At 42.7% G+C, this 21283-nt stretch overlaps 1 protein-coding gene across 1 annotated transcript in view; it reads left to right on the top strand.

The window, feature by feature from the left end:
- MAP2K5 (mitogen-activated protein kinase kinase 5) overlaps positions 1 to 21283 on the top strand; it is a 105596-nt gene that overhangs the window by 66123 nt on the left and 18190 nt on the right. The window contains exons 16-17 of the mRNA XM_069975226.1: positions 1667 to 1738; positions 12229 to 12258. Of these exons, the coding sequence (XP_069831327.1) occupies positions 1667 to 1738; positions 12229 to 12258 (102 nt within the window). The remainder of the gene's footprint in view (positions 1 to 1666; positions 1739 to 12228; positions 12259 to 21283) is intronic.

Below are 21283 nucleotides of genomic sequence, written 5' to 3' on the forward strand. Positions count from 1 at the left end.
ATTCAGCACATTAGGGTCCCAAGTTGTGACTCTTATTTACTGTTCCTTCCTCTCACAAGCACTGACCTGGATAACCGCATAGAACACACTCAGCTGGCTCTAATTTCTGGGTTTGTTTTCTTGTATAGAGGCCTCAGGGTTATGAGGCTGCGAGAGGGAAGTGTCAGGCAGCCAGGTGCATTAAGAGCACAGCACGGATCTACGTCTTGGGAGTGATCCCATCTTAACTCTTTTACACTCCCCTGACCTTGACACAAAGAGAAATGCTCAAAGTGATCCCAGACCTTGACCAAGTAACAATAGTAGGTTAAAGACTTATGTCTGTGCTATTACCTGGTAAGCCGAAAGCAACGCTGCATACTTTACTTCACACAACATCAGCATAAAGCTACAATGAATGCAACAGTTTTGTGGTGGTAGACTCCTCTGAATATTAAAATGCTTGCACCCCTACAGATGAGAATGTTTCTGTGAATAAAGGAAGTAATTCTAATAATTGGAGGACCTGCTTTTCCATTTACTTCAAGGCGTTCTGTGTTCTCGGGATTGCAGGGGGCAACAGTGGTCAGACCCTCTGCTATCAGCTAGTTATGCCCTATCTAGCTGTGTCAGATGGGGGAAAAATTTTAAATGTGTTATCCTTCTCTCCCTTAAAGTGTACCTGTACCTTTCAAAAATATAAATCAAGAGTAGATGTGAAATAAAGAAAGTTTGCAAAATCCATCCTTTTTTTTTTTTTTTTTAGTTCAGTTTTTTTCTGAGGGATCAGGTTACAGTTGCTGTCCATTAAAGTCTCAAATGGGACAGGGGAAGAGCGCAGCTTCAGAAAGAGAGAGACACACAGCTTCTGCTTCTTGTAAAAATTGCTATAAATCCAGCACTGGGGTAAAGCACCAAACACTTACTAGAATTCTCATTCTTTAAGTGTTCCTTCTACCCTCTCCGTAGATTTCTGTGGAAGTAGCTGTAGCGTGATCTTTCAATGAAGCTAAGGGCCCTATTACATGGAGCAATTACATTATCGCTCTGTTTAATAGAGACAACAATCAGCCAATGACAATGATCATCAACTGATCGTTAATTTAGGTTTGGACCTAAAATCTACGTGTAATGGCGATGCGTGGCCGACGATTCCCCTAACACCTTACCTCTACCTGCTCCCGGTCTTCTCTCCTGTGCTTCGCAGCTTCCTGGTCCCGTCAGCAGCAGTGTCTGAGCAGCCTATCAGGTGACAGGCTGCTCAGGCGCTACTGCCATCGGGACTGGGAATCTGTGGAGCAGAGGAGAGAAGACCGGGAGTAGGAGAGGTCAGGTGTTTGGGCAAGGGCTGCATGGACATCGCTAATGATGCCCATGCAGTCCTTGCTGCCCAATTATCGGGCCGTCTAATAGGTCCAGTAAACAAGCGCTGATCATAGCTAAAATGATCAGGCCGTATTTGGCCCGTGTAATAATACCCTGAGAATCTGTGTCTTTTGCCTTCTGTGTATAGATTTTTGTGGGGAATCAGCTGGGGTGCAGTTAATATTCTGTAGTCAAGAGATTACTAAGTTTTTGGGTCTTTGCTTGTAGTTGGAGGTATACTTTAAAGTAGATTTCCTTATATTTGGTGTTCATTATCAGGTTACTCTGCAGGTTGTAGTCATCATTTTGTTTTTCCTTACAGCCAGAGCGGATTGCTGGGGAACAGTATGGCATTCACTCAGATGTCTGGAGCTTGGGAATCTCATTTATGGAGGTGAGACTACCATGTGCATATATGTGTGTGAACAGAGTAATGTATTAAATGTACATTGCTGCAACATGAAAGAGCTGGCATCTTCATTGATGTTTTATAGCCCTTCCCAGTATGAGAGTAGTACAGACTTTATAAATGGGATGCACGTCCTGTGGAGGGAATGGGCAGTGTTCCTGTTGGTTATAGATTTAATAATTTCCCATATTTTGAAGCCGATCCCCAGAGCACTGACAGTGATAGTTATAATAATAACTCCATTTATATACAGCTTGCTTCCCTATGGGAGTCAAGCGCTTCATTATCACAGTATAAAGGTAACGTTTTAAATAATCAGAAGTCAAGCACAGGAATAAAAATACAATTTATGTGGAATGACGCATGGTCGTGCATCCGAGCCTCAGCCCCTTCGCACTCACTGTATGCTAGGAGCCCGGAGTATGGGTCTGGTTTTATGGCCGTACAGGTGCAAGTGATTACAGGACAGTAAACTGTACATTGTGTGATACTATAGCAGTACAAATATGATTCTGTATTGGGCTTCATATGGATTGCTTGTTGGTAATTACAATAAGGTGCATTGGCAGCAGCTGCGTAAAGTCACCATCATATAGTGCCCCTTTTTTAGGGGGTTGTCCTATTAGGGTATATATATCCCAAAGAGGGGGAGACCCTGCCTCAACCCCTTTTAATGTGGCAGAACTATCAGTTTACTACTTTGTATAGTATTTTTTTTCCACCAGAAAGGAGAAATGAGCAGCCAATATTTAGTTCAGCCATATGTCAGGGGTCTCTGAAGCTGGAGCTGCAGTGGTCATCATGGCGGTCTTATTAAAAGGGTCTGAGATGAGACCACCTGTTTAAACCAATAGTCTCAGACATCTCAGACAGCTTTATTATCAAGATTCCATCCCCTGTATCTGTTATTTCCACTTTATGCTTTGTATTCAATATAAGACTGCGTTCACATGTCGCGGTAATGTGCACTTTAAATGCCACAACAGTTTCATGTAAGAATGCTTGTAGCTTTGCTTTGTGGTAATTAGCCGTAAGACAAACTATGTAAGATGTCAGCCTCAGGGTCCTTTTACACACACAGATATGTGACCAATTTATCTGACAGATTTTTGAAGCTAAAGCCACGAACAGTCTATAGACAGAGAACAGGTCATAAAGGAAAGACTGAGATTCCTCCTCTTTTCAAATCCATACCTGGCTTTGGCTTTAAAAATCTGTCAGATAAATTGGTCAGACATCTGTGTGTGTAAAAGGACCCTCACAGATTTTGTATTAACTAGAGATGAACTAACCTTAAAGGGTTAGGCCACTTTATAGTAAAATAGGTCAGTACAAAGTATTAGTAAGTGTGCTCACTGTATATACTGACAGCAGCTCCCTGTGTACCTCATAGAGATAAAATCAGACTCCCCTTCACCAGGCTGGGCTGCCCTGCTCTGTTTTGTTTCAGTCCATGAAATGGCTGACATGGAAGAGCATGTGACCAGGCCCTGTCCCCTGTGTCCTCCATATACAGGCTCAGTGGTGGACACAGGGGGGTGGGGCCTAGTCACATGCTCCTCCATGTCGGCCATCTTATGGACCAAAACAGCACAGAGCAGGACAGCCCAGGCTGGAGGAGGGGAGTCTGATATTAGCTCTATGAGGTACACAGGGAGCTGCTGTCAGTATATACAGTGAGTACAGTTACTTATACTATACACTGAGCAATTTTACTATAAAGTGGCCAACCCCTTTAAGCATGTTTCGGTTTCTCTAAACCTGACCTCACAGCATTTAATTACCGGTGGCTGAAGAAGTTGGATGCTGTCCTAGAGATTCTGGGAAAACATGGATATAGCCTTTGGCCTATGGCTGTATCCATATTTTCCAGGCAGCCTTAGGGCTGCATCCAACTTTCTGGCAGTGGCCCCTTGCAATATCGACTTATAAACTGTAAACAAGAGTCAAAGAGGAGTTTTGGCTCAGTGTTCTTGCCGCTCGGCCTCTTGCTTGCACACACCATCTTACAAGTTCGTGCATGCGCTGCTGATGTCAAGGGCCACGCTTGTCCTGCCTTCTCAACTTATGCAGGTGCTGTAGCCCAGTAGAGTGAGCAGATGAAGCCAGTTCACTCCGTTGGCACACTCATCAGGCGTGCACTGCTGCTCTGGGTTAGGGCACCTGCGTGGGTTGAGAAGGCAGGAAGCCCTTGACATCAGTGGCCCATGCGTGAACCCGGAAGATGCCTTGCAGGCACAGAAAGCCGAGCAGCAATGATTATGCACAGAGAAGAGGTAGGGATGAAGCAGTGATGAGGTGTGCCAGAGTGCTGCATGAACCCTGAGCCACAACTCCTCTTCTTTACAGTTAATCAGTCGAGATAGTAAGAAATCGCCACCATGAACAGCTTAGGGCCTTATTACACGAGACGATTATCACTCAAAAAGTTAATCGTTTGGATTTGAACGATAAACGTTACGTGTAATAGCAGGCAATGATTAAACGACCAACGAGAAATCGTTGATCATTTGATAGAATCTGGACCTATTTTTAGTGTTAATCGTTCACAAATCGTTCGAACATCGTTCGGTGTAATAACGTGTTGTGCACTCGTTCCCTAGTCTATCAGCTAATAAAAGACGAGTGCAAGAACGACAGCAAGTAACAATCATCATCCTGTGTAATAGGGTAAATGATTAAGATCGTTCGTCATAGCGGTGGTTTGAGATTGTTAATCGCTGAACAATCGTTCCGTGTAATACCACTCTTACATAAAGGTACCAAGATCACTAGGGCGCAGTCAGCTTCAGCACACTGTCAGCGCCTCGGGTCAGGTCCAAGTGCTGAGAGATTCCCCTTTAAATGTATTAAGGCTTTGTCATCCATGCAGCATAATCACACACAGTGTACTTTGGGTAGCTTCTTATTTACTATTAAAATTACTGTGATAGATCACATAGCTAGTAATTGTATTATTAAGAATTGTTGTACAATGCATATTTGCATCAATAGTTATAAGCTAAAACCAGGATGAACATAAACCAAGAAAGGTCTAATACAGGGGTAGGGAACATTGGCTCTCCAGCTGTTGCCAAACTACAACTCCCATCATGTCTGGATAGCCAAAGCTTTCGTTTTGGCTGTAAAGTCAAGATGGGAGTTGTAGTTTTGCAACAGCTGGAAAGCCAAGGTTCCCTGCCCCTGCTCTAATAGAAAGATTTGCAGTTTCTCAAGCTGCTATTCAAAGAAACACATTACATTACATCCAACTTGGTATACTCCTGCAGCCCAAGCATACTGGATGAATTAGAGCCCGAGGATTGTCCAAACAACTTTACAGTCTAATGGCCCTATTCCACGGGTCGTTTTAGAGGAGCAAACGAGCGCTATTAGCGCTCGTTTGCTCCTCGTTCGCCGCTCGCTGCCGCCGCTATTCAACGCGGCTGCAGCGAGCGGGTGAGTGCGGGAGGGGCGGCGGGGAGCTGCGGGGGGGCTGCTCGGAGGATCGCTGATCGTCCGGGCAGCCCATAGGATATAGCAGCGTCAGCTGCCGATGCTCCTATTCAACGGAGCGACGGCAGCAGATCGCTGCTATATCAGTCGCTTGTTTTTCAACATGTTGAAAAACAAGCGACTGCAACGATCAGCCGACATGAACGATGTCGGCTGATCGTTGCACTCTATTCCACGGAACGATTATCGTCCGTAGCGGTCGATATCGTCCGAAAACGAACGATAATCGTTCCGTGGAATAGGGCCATAAATGATTGATAATTATACAAATGAGTCTCGAAGAGCATTTCTCCTAAATTACACATCACAAGTGGGAGAACAGCTGTAAATCACAGTCCCATTAAGGACTATTACTTTAGCTGTTTCTTACTTTTTTGGGATTTTTTTTTTTTTAGTTATAACTGTTTCTGAGAAAGCCGGGTGAGAACTAATATGGCTTCTAAAAAAGCTTGTGGGACTTACATTGACATACTGCGGAATTACATTAACATGGAGTTTCTGCAGAATATGGACACAATTTCTACAACTCTCATCCACTTTGCTGTTACTATAGCGGGCTGCAAACTTCTTGTGTTACGTCCATAGTGTATCTGATAGATTGGAACATAGCCCAAATCTTCATTCTGTCTGTTTTTGAAGCATATGAGTTGTAGAAAACACAGTCTACATTTATAAAGGTGTAGTTTAACTTTGGAGTAATGTTATAGTGACAGAAAGTATGTTGGCCTCCAAAAAGGACTGCTTTGTTCGGTCCCCCCACCCACCTTTTATAAGGCTTTTTAGGCTGGGTTCACACTACGTTTTCGCAATCCGTTTTTTGTAAAAAACTGATGAAAAAAACAAATGCAATTGTGTGCATCCATTATTAAAAAAACGGATCAAAACAGATCCGTTTTTTTTTAACGGACACAAAAATTAGGTTGACCACGTTTTTGTGTACGCCAAAAAAAAACATCCGTTTTGATCTGTTTTTTTTTTATAATAGAAGTCAATGGAAAAACGGATCAAAACGGATGCACACAGTTGCATCTGTTTTTTTCATCAGTTTTTCATCCGTTTTTTGGAAAAAACGGATTGGAAAAAGGTAGTGTGAACTGTGAACCCAGCCTTAGTTGAAAAAAATGAGTTTTTATGTTAACTACATTTAAAAAAAAAAAAATAAAAAAAAAAAAGATTTTCCCATTTTACTATTATCTATATTAAAAAGTAATTCTGAAATGTTGTTTTTTATGCTGACCTGCCAAATGTGTCCAATGGCCATAAAAAATCACTGCTCCAATGATAAACTATGGTCATCGGATTCATCTTCGTGCACAGTCTGTAAATACGGACGGTCTGCAAAAGAATAGAGTTCCCAACATCATGTACTGTATCATTATGATGCCAGGAGCTCTGAAACTGTGGCTCTGTCAGTACAATACAGAGAAGATTCAAACTGATTCCAACCTCCTGACATCATAATGATACATTATGCCAGAAGGTTTGTGAATCCAGTCCATAGTGCATCTTCCATGCGCAGACTGTATACAAGGAACATGTGAATGCCCCCTAACAGTGATGTTGGACCGCTTATGCTTCTTGTATGTCTATGTGACATGTCAAAAGTTTTCTCAAATGACAGTAAAAGTTTTCTGTTCTTTACAGAGCACTTTCTATAATTCTCCCCCTTATTATAGACAGGATTACAGTGGAAGGTGACACCAGTGTATAGATGAGACACAGTAGCTGAAGCTCTGAACACTGCCTCCCCCATCTTGCACAATCTGCACAGTTCACAAAGCATGCCTAGAAAACAGTGAACTAGGTGTAGGCCAATCTATTGTGCTTGTGTTTATGGGACTTGCTGTTGGGGGGCTGCCATCTTCCCATATACATTTTGGGAAGATGGCAGCCCCCATAATAGTCTGCAAAGAATAAAATATTAGAGGAGAACTCTGAGGTAGGAAATTTTTTTCAAAAGAGTCAGGGAGGAGGTTGCTGAACATAACATGCACCTACTTCTCCTGCTCCCGTGCTAGGGGCCGCTGTCCCCTGCTCCATTTCCTGGTTCCATAGCCCCTTCCTGGTCTGAGCAAGGACCTGGGTCGAGACGTGTGAGCCCCGCTCAGCCAGTCAGCAGCCGTAGCAGAGTCTCTGGGATTATTACAGAGATAACAAAGCTTTATCACTGTCAATTCTCTCATCTCTAGCCAAAAGATACAGCGGAAATAGCTTGTTTTGGAAAATGTTATGTCCCTGGCCAGCTTAAAGGGTTGTTTGACCAAAAACCTTTATCCCCTGTACTGTAGATCAGGGATAGGGAAAGGTTGGCCCTTCAGCTGTTGCAAAACTACAATTTCTCAATATGTCTGGGCTGCCAAAGCTTTGTAACAGCTGGTGGATCAAAGGTTCCCCGTCACTGCTGTAGATGATCGCAGGGGTATCTACTGTTGAGTCTTGTGTCAGAATGGAGCATAGGTTGCATGTGTGCACCCACTGCTCCAGTGATTGTCTATGGGAGCCGAGGGAAATAGCAGAGCACTGTACTGTGCTATCTCAAACAGCTACCATAGGAAATGAATAGCACAACGGTATGCATCAGCGCCCTGTGCTTCATTCCAACAGCAGACAGACCCCACCGCCATCATAGTCTAATCTTATATGTTATGTATTAGAGTTTTAAAAAGCAGTTATCTGGGTTTTAAAGATAGTATCTGGGGTACAAGTAAAACAGAATGTTAACTCACCTACCCTGATCCCTCACAGCGGCCTTGCCAACACTCCCAATCCCTGGTCTTCTTGCCTACTTCCTGGTTGCTTATAACATGTCGTCCACACAAGAACTGCCCCAATCTCTGACTAAGGTGTGTCATCATCAACCAGGAAGTAGCCAAGGGGATCTGTAGCTTTGATGCAGCACATGTGGGGCACCAGGGTAGGTGAGTAACATCACTTTTTTCTTATTTTACCTCACCCCCAGCCACATACACATTTTCTTTATAGACCGATAACCCCTTTAGGGTTTACCAAGGTGCCCTTTGCATGTGATGGCCGTGCTTGTTTTTTTAGGCTGCGTACACACAAACATCAAAGCCTCCTAACAGAATGACAGACAACACGACAGAACCTGGTGGACAGTAAGGTCTGTTGGGCGCTGTTTATGTCTGTTGCTTGAAGGATCCAACACTGCCACCATGGTTTCTGTTATAATAGAGGCCATGACAGCAGTGTGAACACAACCTTTAAATATGGGATCAGTATGTGTGACTGGTTTATGTATTTAATTTACTAAGTGTTTGGTTAAATTAGTTTATTCCTTGATTAAAGTAATCGGCAGAGAATAGGACTATTGCACGTTGTTCTTGTGATGTACAATACTAAGCAAAGTGCAGCCAGCCACTCAGGGGCCAGGGGGCTCGGTGACACTCGCTGACCTCACTAGGTGTTGATTTTGGGGGCAATTTAGGTGCACAATTAACTGGCAGCACCTCTGGCTGTGAATTAATAGTTGCTTGCAGAATCTCCCCCCTCCTCCTCTGTCACCAATGCTGAGAACGCTGTGGCTGCCTTGAGGAGGGCTATCCATCACTCACTGACCAGAACTTCCGTAATTAGTGCATGTTATGCCCCTGTGCTCCAGCGATTCCGAAGCTGGCGCTCCAGCCGCAGACAAACTTTGCTGGAGTAAAACTCAGAGATGATTTATCCAGCGGCTGCGCAGGGACATGGAGCGGGGGGCTGCAGGACGTCTGTAAAGTGTAAGCGAAGGTTCACTCAGGCCCGACTGGGACTTCCATGCATCAAACTCAGGCAGCCAATGCACACACAGCTTGTGCGTGAGCCATAAGATAAATAAGGCAATTATAGCAGCTCTGTCAGGTTACAGTGTGAACGGGAGCTGGTCTCAGTCCAGCGGGGTGGGCAGAGGGGAGCAAGGCTTTTTAAACAAGAACTGTACTCTTTGGATGCACAGAGTTCACACTCCGTATGGCATGCTCCACACGGATATAATATTAGAGGATTTCCCAATTTATAAAGGTTATTGAAAAGATGTGACCTAAGACATGTAGTTCTCTTGTGCAGACTTCAGTATAGAGAGGCATGGATTGTGTGTGCTGTCACTTTAAACTTTGCACTTGAAATGCAGATGCAGGTAACTTGACCCATATTTATAAAATGCAAAACCTACGATATATCATCACCTCATTGAAGTTTGTGTCACGTTCCTCAAAACATTCCTGAAAAACATTTTTTTTCTTATTTTGTCAAATTTGTTTTTTTTTTTTTTATAAAGTAACAGCACTTTACATTGCAAAAAGTGAAAATTCCTGAACAATTATTTTCTGTGTGGAAGGGAGCATCATCCTGTTCCATGCAGAAGATTGCTGAAAGTATCACCCTGCCCTTGCCCGCTTACCTTCTTCCCATATGTTGCTCGGGTGACGCATTTTCCCCAGCTATGCAAAGCACTGTCACCTTTCTAAAGGAAAGGACCATACAGCCTTTACTTCAAACATGTGCCAATGAGTGACCCTGGTGCGGGTTGACCTTTTTGCTTTTCCTTGGATCACTTTTGGTGGATACTAACAACTACCTACCAGGAACATCCCCCAAGACTTGCCGTTTTGGGTATACTCTGACACGGTCGTCTAACCATCACTAATATCACCCAGATCCTTACACTTGCCAGTACACCCAGATTCCTGCTTCTAGTACTTATTGCCACCCCTGACAGGCACCATTTCCCCAAGATAATTCATTTTAATGACCGGTGTATATACTACGTATAGAGATTATATAATATTTATGTCAGTTATAACACACATCTACCACTAATCTTCATCATCATCACTTTTGTCACTCTTCCCCCCTTTACCATCCACTCTTCTCCCTGCATCCTGTCATCCTGCGTTCACCTGCTCTGTGTCCTCCATCCTGTCCTGACCTGCATGGCTCCCATGTTCTGTCACCAGTCACACTCCATGTCCTGCTACAGGTCAGTACGTTGTCTCCACCATCAGTCTGCGTTGCTGGCTCTGGTGCCCCTCCACAGGGGTCAGAGCCTGTGCTCGCTGCCAGCTAATAGTGTTATACATTAAACATGGAGCTGCGTTGCCCCCCTCTCTGTTCATGCTTTGTTCTAAACCCCCAGACACACTGTGCATTTGCAGCCTGTACACATCAGATTACATTCATTTGTAATTCCTTCACTTGCTCTCTCGGCCTCATTCACCGTTACTATGCTGCTGCCCCTGTAATCGCTCACTCGGTGAACTGTCGCAGCTTCGGGAGTGACACCCACATGAGTTACCTGCCCTGGAAGGACTGTGATTAACCCTTTTGTTCCCAGGAAGGAGGCTATGCATACAAACATGACATGACCAGAGCTATATGAAAGCGATGTCGTGTATTCGGGATAGCACACTCATGTGTTTGTGGTGAACTCGGTCACCTCCTAAGTGATTCCAATCTAGCATTGTGCTCTTTGATGCTTCAGCTTCCAGCCTTTAAGTCAGTAGTTAATTAAGAAAATCTTCTGCAGTTCATGAGCGCATGGCTTTCTCCTCCTGCTCCCTCTGCCCAGTAATAAACCACCCCTCCTGTCTGGGTGACCCTCCCGCAAACACAAAGGCAGAATTAAGGCGGCCATAACAGCTTCATTAAATCTGAAGCACATTTTATACCCTGCAATGTCCGCAGGCTGTGTCTGAATGGGGATGCCATGCTCTCTGCAGACCCTCCTTCCCAATACTTTCCCCATTAAGACTTCAGAAAACTAATAATTAAGAAAAATCTAAATGTAAGGGATTAACTTTTCTTAAGATTTCTGCGTTTTCCGTATTTGTTAATAGCACTATACAACTGAGAGGGAATATACACGAACAAAGTCAGACATTACATAGTAACAAACTGTTCAGCAATTCGGACTACAGGGCTGAAGGCCTTGCTCACAAGAGCTTGCAATCTATAAGGATATGGAGGTGCCAAAACAGAATTATTTTTTTTCCAAATCAATTGCTTATTGATTTACTTCTATTTAAAAAATCTCCAGTCTTTCCATAGTTATCAGCTGCTTCATGTCCTACAGGAAGTGGTGTATTCTTTCCAGTCTGACACAGTGCTCTCTGCTGCCACCTCTGTTCATGTCAGGAAGTGTCCAGAGCAGTAGCAAATGCCCATCGAAAACCTCTACTGCGATGGACAGGGCCCTGTCTCAGCAGAGAGCACTGTGTCAGACTGGAAAGAATACACCACTTCCTTTAGGACATACAGTAGCTGATAAGTATGGGAAGACTTGAGTTTTTTAAATAAAATTAAATTACAAATATATATAACTTCATGAAAGTAGTAGATTTGAAAGAAAAAGATTTTTGCTGGAGTAACCCAATAAATTGAGAGATTAGGTTTTGAGGATTAATATAGAGGGGGGAGAAGAAGAAAGAGAGAACAGTAAAGATTGGCGAGAGTCTGTCAGCTCTAGATCAGGAGTCATAATGGCTGAGCTGCAGCATGCACGCCTCCTTCCTCCCCCACTCCTTCTTGCCTTTGCTGATTGACATGCACTGCTCAGTGCTGGAAGCTGGACCCTGTATGTCTATCAATCAGGACAGGGTCTAGTGTTGGTCTAATGCTGACAGATTCCCTTCAAGGCTAGCCACACAGCAGATTTGGCCTTCTGGCCCCAAAGTCTATACACTTTCAATGTCTGTCTACCAGATGTTCATCAGGCAGACTTCTATCGCTACCGATCTCCCCATACAGAGAACATTAGCTTGTGAGAGGTTGAGAAGAGAGTTGCAATCTGTTATGTCCAATGCATTACTTGTCCTGCTTTTGTGAGGGCACCATTAGATTTTTTCCTTGGTAAAGGACCTATCCAGTCATTGAAGATGTGTATAGCAATAAACAGTGATAATAATATTAAGTTCTCTTGGCTTTTTGAGGAATTGATTTGAAATTTATTTGATATAAACAATTTTATTTTTATTTTGTTTCTGCAGCTAGCACTTGGGAGATTCCCCTACCCACAGGTAAGATACTTCATATAGGTGACACAAATGGAACGGTATATATTCATAAATGTTAGCATTACATATCATTTTGTTTTGTAGAAGAGGGGGATCTATATGAATTTTTAAATTGTCATAATTATGCTGTTTTTCCCAATTTCGTAGGATTTGTGTCCTTATGTACAGCAAAGAATGGAGGGATTACTGTCATGGAAACTGTCATCCCCTTCCATGCTGCCTGAACTCCAAGTCATCAGGTGGTCACCAGCTGCTTCTCCCTGCCCCATTGGCCTTGATTGGTAAACCCCTCCCTCTTTGTGTACAGGAAGTCATCTACCAATCAAGAGCAGAGGTGTGCAGAGAAGCCACCAAGAGAACCACCATGATGCGTTTTGGTTCAGGCAGCATGAAAGTGATGACAGATGCATAAAAGTGCATAGATTTTATACCCAACAGGGCTGTTTCTGAAAGTCAACATAATTCTGCTTTTGGGCAGTGATCATGACTTCATACATGCCTGTGCAATATACTGTTTTATTAGACATTGTTTAGTGCTACCTTTCTTAGCTGAGCTCTATACGTGTCCTCAGCCATAACATCCGTGATACCAGAGCTGTGTTATATGGAGTGCAACATCTCGGGGTGATTTGTTCTACCGCATCACTACATAGTCATCAGGCGCAAGGTTTCCAGTGTCATGTACTTACTATAGAATGCTATCACTAGCTGGGAAAATAGAGGTCTCGTATCCTAATATGTCATGTAGGGTTAGATAACCAGAGTACTCAACTCATTTACAACAACTGATTGCATATGCTGTAAACACTACACTTCTCTGGCATTTGTCCTATAATTGCTAAGATTTGATCACAGGCAGTACTACCATGTTTTTTTGAAAATAAGGTAGGGTCTGATATTGTTTTTTTCTCTGGAAAAAAGTCTAGGCCGTATTTTCGGGGTAGGTCGTATTTTCAGAGAAATACTCTATACAGTAGTTAGCAGCCATACTGTATGTCCCACTGTTGTTAGACTCCTATACTTTAAGTTTCCCTGTAGTTAGACCTCCATACTGTTTACCTCCCTCCCCCCTCTGTACTTGTTCCCCCATACTATATACATCCCACCTCTGCAGGTAGTCCTCTACTGTGCCTCTTCTTACCACTCCTGCAGCTGGGGGCGGAGCATAACAAGTCTGTCTCTGATTGGCTGATGTCCAGTGTCAGGGATCTGGTCAGCTGACTGTAACTAGGCCTTATATTTGGAGTAGGGCTTATATTTCAAGTCTACCCCAAAAGACCTGCAAAATGACGCTAGGTCTTATTTTCAGAAAAATGCAGTAGCAATACAATGGTGGTTCCAGTCAAGGGCCCAGCCAACTATATATGTGCTCAAGCTCAAATAGTTTTAGAAATTAAAAAATAAATACAATTGACCTTGGTTTAGTGAAACAGATAATCCTGTGTGGCAAATTTATAGACACAGTATGATGAAAACATAATTGTATCAACATTGCTTGTTCTTCTCTTTTTGTTTTCCTGAAAACACGTAAGACTGCAAATTCTTCCTAAAAGGAACTGTTCAAAAGAAATTTTGAAAAGATTATAAATGATGGGCAATCATTTGTTTTTGAATAGTCAAGTGAGATTATATATATTTTTTATATATATAACGTTGTTTATAGGCCAAAGGCCCTATTACATGGGATAATTATCGTGCGAAATATCGTTGTATCGTTAAGCGATAATCGTTTTTTTTGTAAATGCAGGCAACAAAAAATTGTTTGTGTGTTGTTGATCTAATCTTTTGAGCTGAATCTAAAATCATTGTTAATCATTCACTGTAATTCCACATTTGTTCGCTAATCGTTCACTAATCATTCAGTGTAATTCCACATTGTTCATTCATTTGCTGGGATCAGATGGAGTAAATAATCAAAGTAACCATTGTAAGTAATAACGGTTGTTCTGTGTAATATGGTGGACGATTTCAGGTTGCTCTCATTTGCAATCATTTATGGTTAATCGTTTTGTCTAATAGTACCCCAAGTCTTTGAAAGCATGTACATGTAGCTTATAGGCGAATGTGTTACCTATATTTTCTTTTACTGATTAGAATTAGATGCAAAAAACTTGTTAATGTATTTGAATCTGTTTCTATTTTCTGACTGTAATTTTTTTTTTATTTTGTGTACATTGTTATGGGGGGGCGGCCATCTTGCCTGGGTTGTTCTTAACATCATTTAGTGAAATGCTTTACAGCAAGATTCATGGACAAAGACAACAATAGACAGAGTCTGTCTCCTTGAGATGAATGTAAAACATCCTTGAGCGTGCTCTGTGGCTGCCGAGGAGGTCATTCCTCGGGGAGCGGCTATTGTCTCCTCTATCTACTGCTGTCAGATGTTGCTGTAATGCTGTACAGATCACTTTACAGCACCCTCCTCTTATCACCATAGACACAACAGGAAGTCTAAGGGTGGTATTACACTGGCAGATGGAGGCCCGATAATACCTGTAAACGAGCAGTGATCTGCTAGATCGTCGCTCGTTTACCGGACCTATTACACGGCCCGATAATCGTTAAACAAGGGCTGCAGGGACATCGTTACCGATGTCCTTGCAGCCCTTGCTTAACTATATACATTACCTATCCACGTTCCAGGGCTGCTGCTGCGGTCTTCTTCTCCACGGGTCCCACAAGCTCTAACTTCAGAGTGGCCTGTCAGCTGACAGGCCGCTCAGCCAATCACAGGCTGGGACTGCCGCGGCCTGTGATTGGCCGGGCGGCCTGTCAGCTGACAGGCGCTCTGAAGCTAGAGCGTGCAGGGAGAAGAAGACCGCAGCAGCAGCCCTGGAACGTGAATAGGTAATGTATATCATCAGCCGCCGGCTGCGCACCGCAATTACACGTAGCGATGCGCGGTCAGCGCTGGACGAAAATAGGTCCAAACCTATACCAACAATCAGCCAATGATCGTTGTCATCGGCTGATCGTTGTATTTATTACATGGAGCAATAATCGGCCGAGTCGTGCCAATTCGTCCGATTATCGTTCAGTGTAATAGTACCCTTAGCTTAGTTTTAGCCCCATTGGTGAGAATGAAAACTGCAAGATTTCCAGATTATTGATTACTGTAAAAAAAAAAAAAAACAAATAAAAAAAAAACTTGTAAATCAGCTCAATGAGGGATCAGTTTACATGTTAGAAGTACTGATATATAGTGACCTCCATGCTGCTGCTGCTTCTGTGTGCTACAGAGATAAAGTAGGTTTTCCTCTTGTGTGTGTGCAATGTTGGGAGACCTAATGGCAGCTAGATGCCACTCACTAGATCAGGGCCAAGTCAGAATGAGGTTTGCAGAAGCCTGGGGAAAAGAATCACATACAGGTTATATAATAAGTTTTTTGAAAGGTTGCTGACAATCTAAAGTAAACTTCTTAATGGACATGTTCTTCTGTGTTATATATTTAAAGTGAAATGTTATGATTACATAAATCCTTTATATACATCAAAATCATTATAAATTCAAGCCATAGCCTAAGAAGCTGTACATAAATCTATGGGTTTGAGTATAATTACACAATATAATAGCATCATAGGAAATGCATACAGTTTAGTATGCAATATGTTTGATATTTTTTGTTAATGAGTTAATGATGTCTGCACTGGGGCTTGTGAACTTGCATCTGGCAGTCCCCTGACCCTGGCCTTCATGCAGCACCAGATGAAAAGCTGGACTCTTGGCTGGCTGGGTATCCCGCACCCTGGGAAAATCACAGGCTGTTGGTAAGGGAAGACACCGGCGTCTGGTCCATGCCTCAGGCTCTGCTTGGTTATTTATAGGAGGGGACTGGCGGATCTCTTCAGGCAGCTATTAACAGGCTATTATAATGCTAATCGAGGGATCTCACCCTGCAAGATTATTAGAATAACATCTTGGTCTGTAAGTGCTTTAGACTGCAAGCATTGCAAAAGAATGTATTTATACCGTATTAAACCCTGTTATATTGCAGTCAGCATCCTCTCCAGAATATCACTTATCTTAGTAAATATTGTATACTCCTGTAATCTATAAACCTGACCATTGTCTCTTAGATGTTCTTTCAATCTTTGAACATTACGAGCCAAGCTCATCCTTTTGTATGATAAAATATAAAATATAAAATGGCGTCACATATCACAAAATTTGGTGCTTATATATGTCAGGGATTAAAGTAAGTTCACCTGACCATTACCCGCACACCCAAGGGGACACTCATTTTTAGGGCCCTATTACAAGGGACTCGTTTTGTGTAATTGCAGGCAACGATCGAAAAATCGTTCGTATGTAGTTGATTGTCGATTCAGATCTGAACCTAAAATTATTGTTAATTGCTGTAATTCCATGTTCGTTCGCTCAATTTCCGCATTTGTTCACTAATCGTTCAATGTAATTGCACATTGTTCATTGTTTTGCTGGGATCAGAAGAATTAAACGATCATAGTAACGATCACAATAATGATCATAGTAACGATCGTATCTAACGATTATTGTTCTGTGTAATATGGTGAACGATTTCAGGTTAACGATAAACAATCTCGTTTGTCATCGATTATCGTTAGTCGTTAATAGTTAAAAATCGCTCTGTGTAATAGGACACTTAATTTACTTCATTACTCATGTTATGAAACTAATAGCTAAAGCCCCTATTAGACGAAACGATTATAGTTAAAAAATCCGCTACAATGATCAAAAATTAACGATTATCTGTCTGTGTAATAACACCCAACGATCAAACAACAAATGAAAAATCGTTCATTTTTGTCTTTCAACATGTTGAAAAATTATCGTTGGTAGTTCGCCGATAGTTCGCATATCTGTTCCTGTAGTAAGTCGTTCCCAGTAAAACATGTTGTGTGGGTTGTCCTGGGGAACGATTAACGACCATATAATGACGTAAAAATTATCGTTCATAACAGTAATTGGTAAATGTAATAACCTCAGAATTGTTCGCTACAAAATCGCTAGTTTTCACTAGCGATCAACTATATATCAAATCTTTAGTGTGTTCTGGTTAGTTTATCAAAAGAAGAAGCTGGAATCTCTTCTAAGGGTAGCTTCACACACACACCATATCGCAGTGGATTTTCTGCTGCGTATCCGCAGCAGATCCGCAGTTCATTTTATCTAAATAACTGAACACAGCATCAAATCTGCACCATCAAATCTGCTGCGGATCTGCTGCAGATCCGGTGTGTGTGAACTCACCCTTAAAGTCAGTCATTTGGGTTTCTCTACCACAATGTACTCTGACATTGCAGAACAAACTCAGATTTCCTCCATGGTTTTCAAAAAAAAAGTAGTTCTACAAGATTGGAAAAAATGTATCCGTGAATACGAATTGATAACCGATACATAAAGTCTTGTGCTTTTTTGCTCTTTTTATTGGGTTTTGAGGGTCTAAAAAGAGATGGGTGGCAGACGACCACCACAGTGCAGCACATTGAACACTTTCCCATTTGAATGTTTTTGGCCAGCCACTCACAAGTGGATGTGGTTTCCCCATTAAACTTAATGTAACAGATTGAAAAGCAGATTGCAATACTAATGCAAGCTGGTATCATTTTGTGCATCGGTTGTGTCCTTTGGAATAATGATAATTAAAAAAAAAAAAACATGGATCCGCGGCTGATCCAGTTTTTTTATGGGCCCAAAGTACTGTTAAAAAAAAAAAAAACGATCCACTTGAACGTGCAGTTTAGTGAAGGATCCCTGATGAGGTCCAGCTTATAACAAGTTACAGAAAAATTACAGCTATCAACTTTACTTCTCCGTTACGGCATAAGGTATTAGTGGAGGTGATAGACTCATTACTAGTGCCACAATACTTTTTCTGTGTGTTGTTCCTTGGATACAGTCTTATCCAGCCTTGTAAATGGACCTCGACATGACTGCCTTATAGATATCAGTGTTAGCACATAAACTGCATTAAGTCATATTATGTTCTGGTTCCATAGTACAGACGTATATTGTGAATGTAGAAAAGCCAGCACACAGCGCGGTGAACGCAAGAAGCCTATTGTTATTTAAAGAACATGAAGGAAGTGTTTCTGTAAGAATAAGAGCCACGCTTTGGCTCCAGTTGTAGAAATCGTCCAGTAAATGAAATGAATATACCCCAGAGAGGAGCTGATCAGGTATGTGAGTGGATATTGTCTGTTACAGCCGAGCTGCCTGTGTTTTCACACCCCATTAATTCATTACTTCCATCCTTTCATCTCCAAATTTCATTTTTCTTTTTTCATTTTTTTTTCCTATTCCCTTTTCAAAAAAGAATGGTGCCCCCTCCTCTTTCCACCTGCCCCCTGCTGCTGCCTCAGTCTTCTCTGCGCTGTTAATTTTCCTGACTCCATATGGAGTAACAGAGCTTTCACCTGCAGGCTGAATGAGATTCTGCCGCACGTCCTCAGGCCAGAGCTGTGAGATCAGGTTCCCGATGCCCGAGTGTGCCAGGCGCCCTCAGTGGCAGAGTACAAATAACAAATTGGATGCATCTACAAGCCTCCCGTAAAGTGTATTTATTGTGCGCCTCTCGGTTTCCAAACACTGATTGTAAGGTTATTCAGGCATCGGGAACAACTATGCCGAGACTGTGGCGGCAGCAGCATATATATAGGTTGGAGTTTTTCAGTGATGATATCTTACAGGCATTAGAGGACAGAAGTTGATAAAGTGGAAGCCAAAAAGTGATATCATTTATAGCAATGAAAAGTTCTTTCCAATGACGATAGGGAGATGTATATCTCGTAGCTGGCATACATTTATACCAAGGAAGGAGTAACGTACATTTGGCATATGGCATGTATCCTATAGTAAATGTCCCCTATTAACGTCAAGGTTTAAGGGCATTTGACCAAGGTTTGAGTGCTTTTATGTTAACAGTTCTCATAATGGCCACAACAGGAGAGAACATGGTCATTATGGATGGCGCTGACCTTTTGCATATTAGAGAGGACAATGCTTTATATAAACCGGGACTGAGGCCGCTCTTCTAGCAGCTAACACAGTTATGTGGGACAGCCAAAAAAATTAAGAGGAACATGCATTGTTGTTAAGCTACTCTAGAATGAGGAGGGATGATTTTTGGTAGAGATTTTATATGCCCCAAATGCAGAAGGAAAGGGCCAAGTACGCTGGAAGAGTGCTGTACTCGACTCTTTCTGTCGGTCCTTGTCGGCTCCATAGGACCTATATTAAGGCAGGGGATTTTTTTTATTATTAATAAAAAGTCCCCCTGGGGTACTTTTATATACACAGCAATGATCTCTCATAGATCTCTCAATGCTGTGTATATATGCGATCAGTGCTGTATTGCTCTCGGCTACTGCAGCCCAGAGCTATAGATTGTTGAGCAGGGATCAGTGTTAGTGTGACTCGGAGACCCAGGCAGAAGAACGGCCTTCCCCCCCAGCGATTGCATCATGGGGGGGAGATCCAACCCACTAGGCACCAGGGATGGGGCTTTCCAGGCATTTAAATGCAGCTGTCAAGTTTGACAGCCTAATTTAAATGCTTACTGTAATTAGCCGACGAGGCGCTTCCTGGCTGCTGATACCCAGCGCGACCCCCTCTGAAGCCCTACTAGCAGCGCCATGACACATGAAGTACGTCATGGGACGCCAAGGAGTTAATAAAATATCCACTGTGCTAATTTCTGTTTTTCACACAGATATAATGCACTCGGCTTATAAAGTAGAGAAAAGGTATCCATTTCAATTTTCACTAGGTGATGCAATCATAGTATTTTTTTTTCATTATTTATTTCATTATTATGATGTTGCCAGGGCTTGATTTTTGGAAGGATTGACATGTAAAGAAATACAGATCTTACAATTCTTGGCGTAAATGCTCCTTGGGGTAAATGTTCTGATACAGTGCTCTCTGTTGCCCCCTCTGACCATGTCAGGAACTGTCCACACAGCGGGAGTTCCCTCATACAAAACCTCTTTGGACAGTTCCTGAAATAGACAGAGGTGGCCGCAGAGAGCAATGTGTCAGACTGGAAAGACTAAACCACTTCCTGTAGGAAATACAGCAGCTGACAAGTACTGGAAGGCTTTAGTTTTTGAAATAGAAGTCATTTACAAATCTGTATAACTTTCTGACACCCAGGGCCGTTTTAATACATTGGTGGGCCCGGTGCACTGCCCTTAAGAGTGCCCCCCCCCCCCCCCACACACACACACACACACAATCGTTATCAAAATCGGAGCTCCACACACAGTGTAATGTACTGAAAGTGACCCCCACTGTGCACTGTATTAAGAGCCCCAATACATACAGTAGTTACCTTATAATACTCTTTCCACCATACAATGATTACATATTACATGAAAACTGCACTGAACAAAACAGAAAGATATTACCAATGATACCATTACATAATACCGCCACACCATGACCCCTATCACTAAAAGTCTATAAGAATGCAGTTACATCCAGTGACTTACAGGGGGCGTCTTCTCCGATCAGAGTCTGTTAACTTTTTCTTTTTCTGTCCATCCAGCGTGGGCCACAATGAAGTCTTCTCCTGGCTGTGAATCCTCTCTCCAGACAAATATTTATGGCTCCAACACATACAGTAGTATACACCCCTCTGTACCCCTATATAGTAGATACACCCCCTTTGTGCCCCCATAGTTTTAAGGTGTCCCTCTGGTATATAGACAGTTATATACAGCCATCCTGTGCGTTCCCCCAGTAGTATATAGACCCCCTGTGTGCTCCCCCAGTAGTATATAGCCCCCCTGTGCGCTCACCAGTAGTATATAGCCCCCCTGTGCGCTCCCCCAGAAGTATATAGCCCCCCGTGCGCTCCCCCAATAATATATAGCCCCCCTGTGCTCCCCAATAGTATATAGCCCCCCTGTGCGCTCCCCCAGAAGTATATAGCCCCCTGTGCACTCCCCCTATAGTATATAGCCCCCCCTGTGCTCCCTAGTAGTGTATAGCCCATTGTGCGGTCCCCTAATAGTATATAGCCCCCCTGTGTGCTCCCCCAGAAGT

Source organism: Dendropsophus ebraccatus, chromosome 1, assembly GCF_027789765.1.
Source record: "Dendropsophus ebraccatus isolate aDenEbr1 chromosome 1, aDenEbr1.pat, whole genome shotgun sequence".
NCBI classification, from domain to species: domain Eukaryota; kingdom Metazoa; phylum Chordata; class Amphibia; order Anura; family Hylidae; genus Dendropsophus; species Dendropsophus ebraccatus.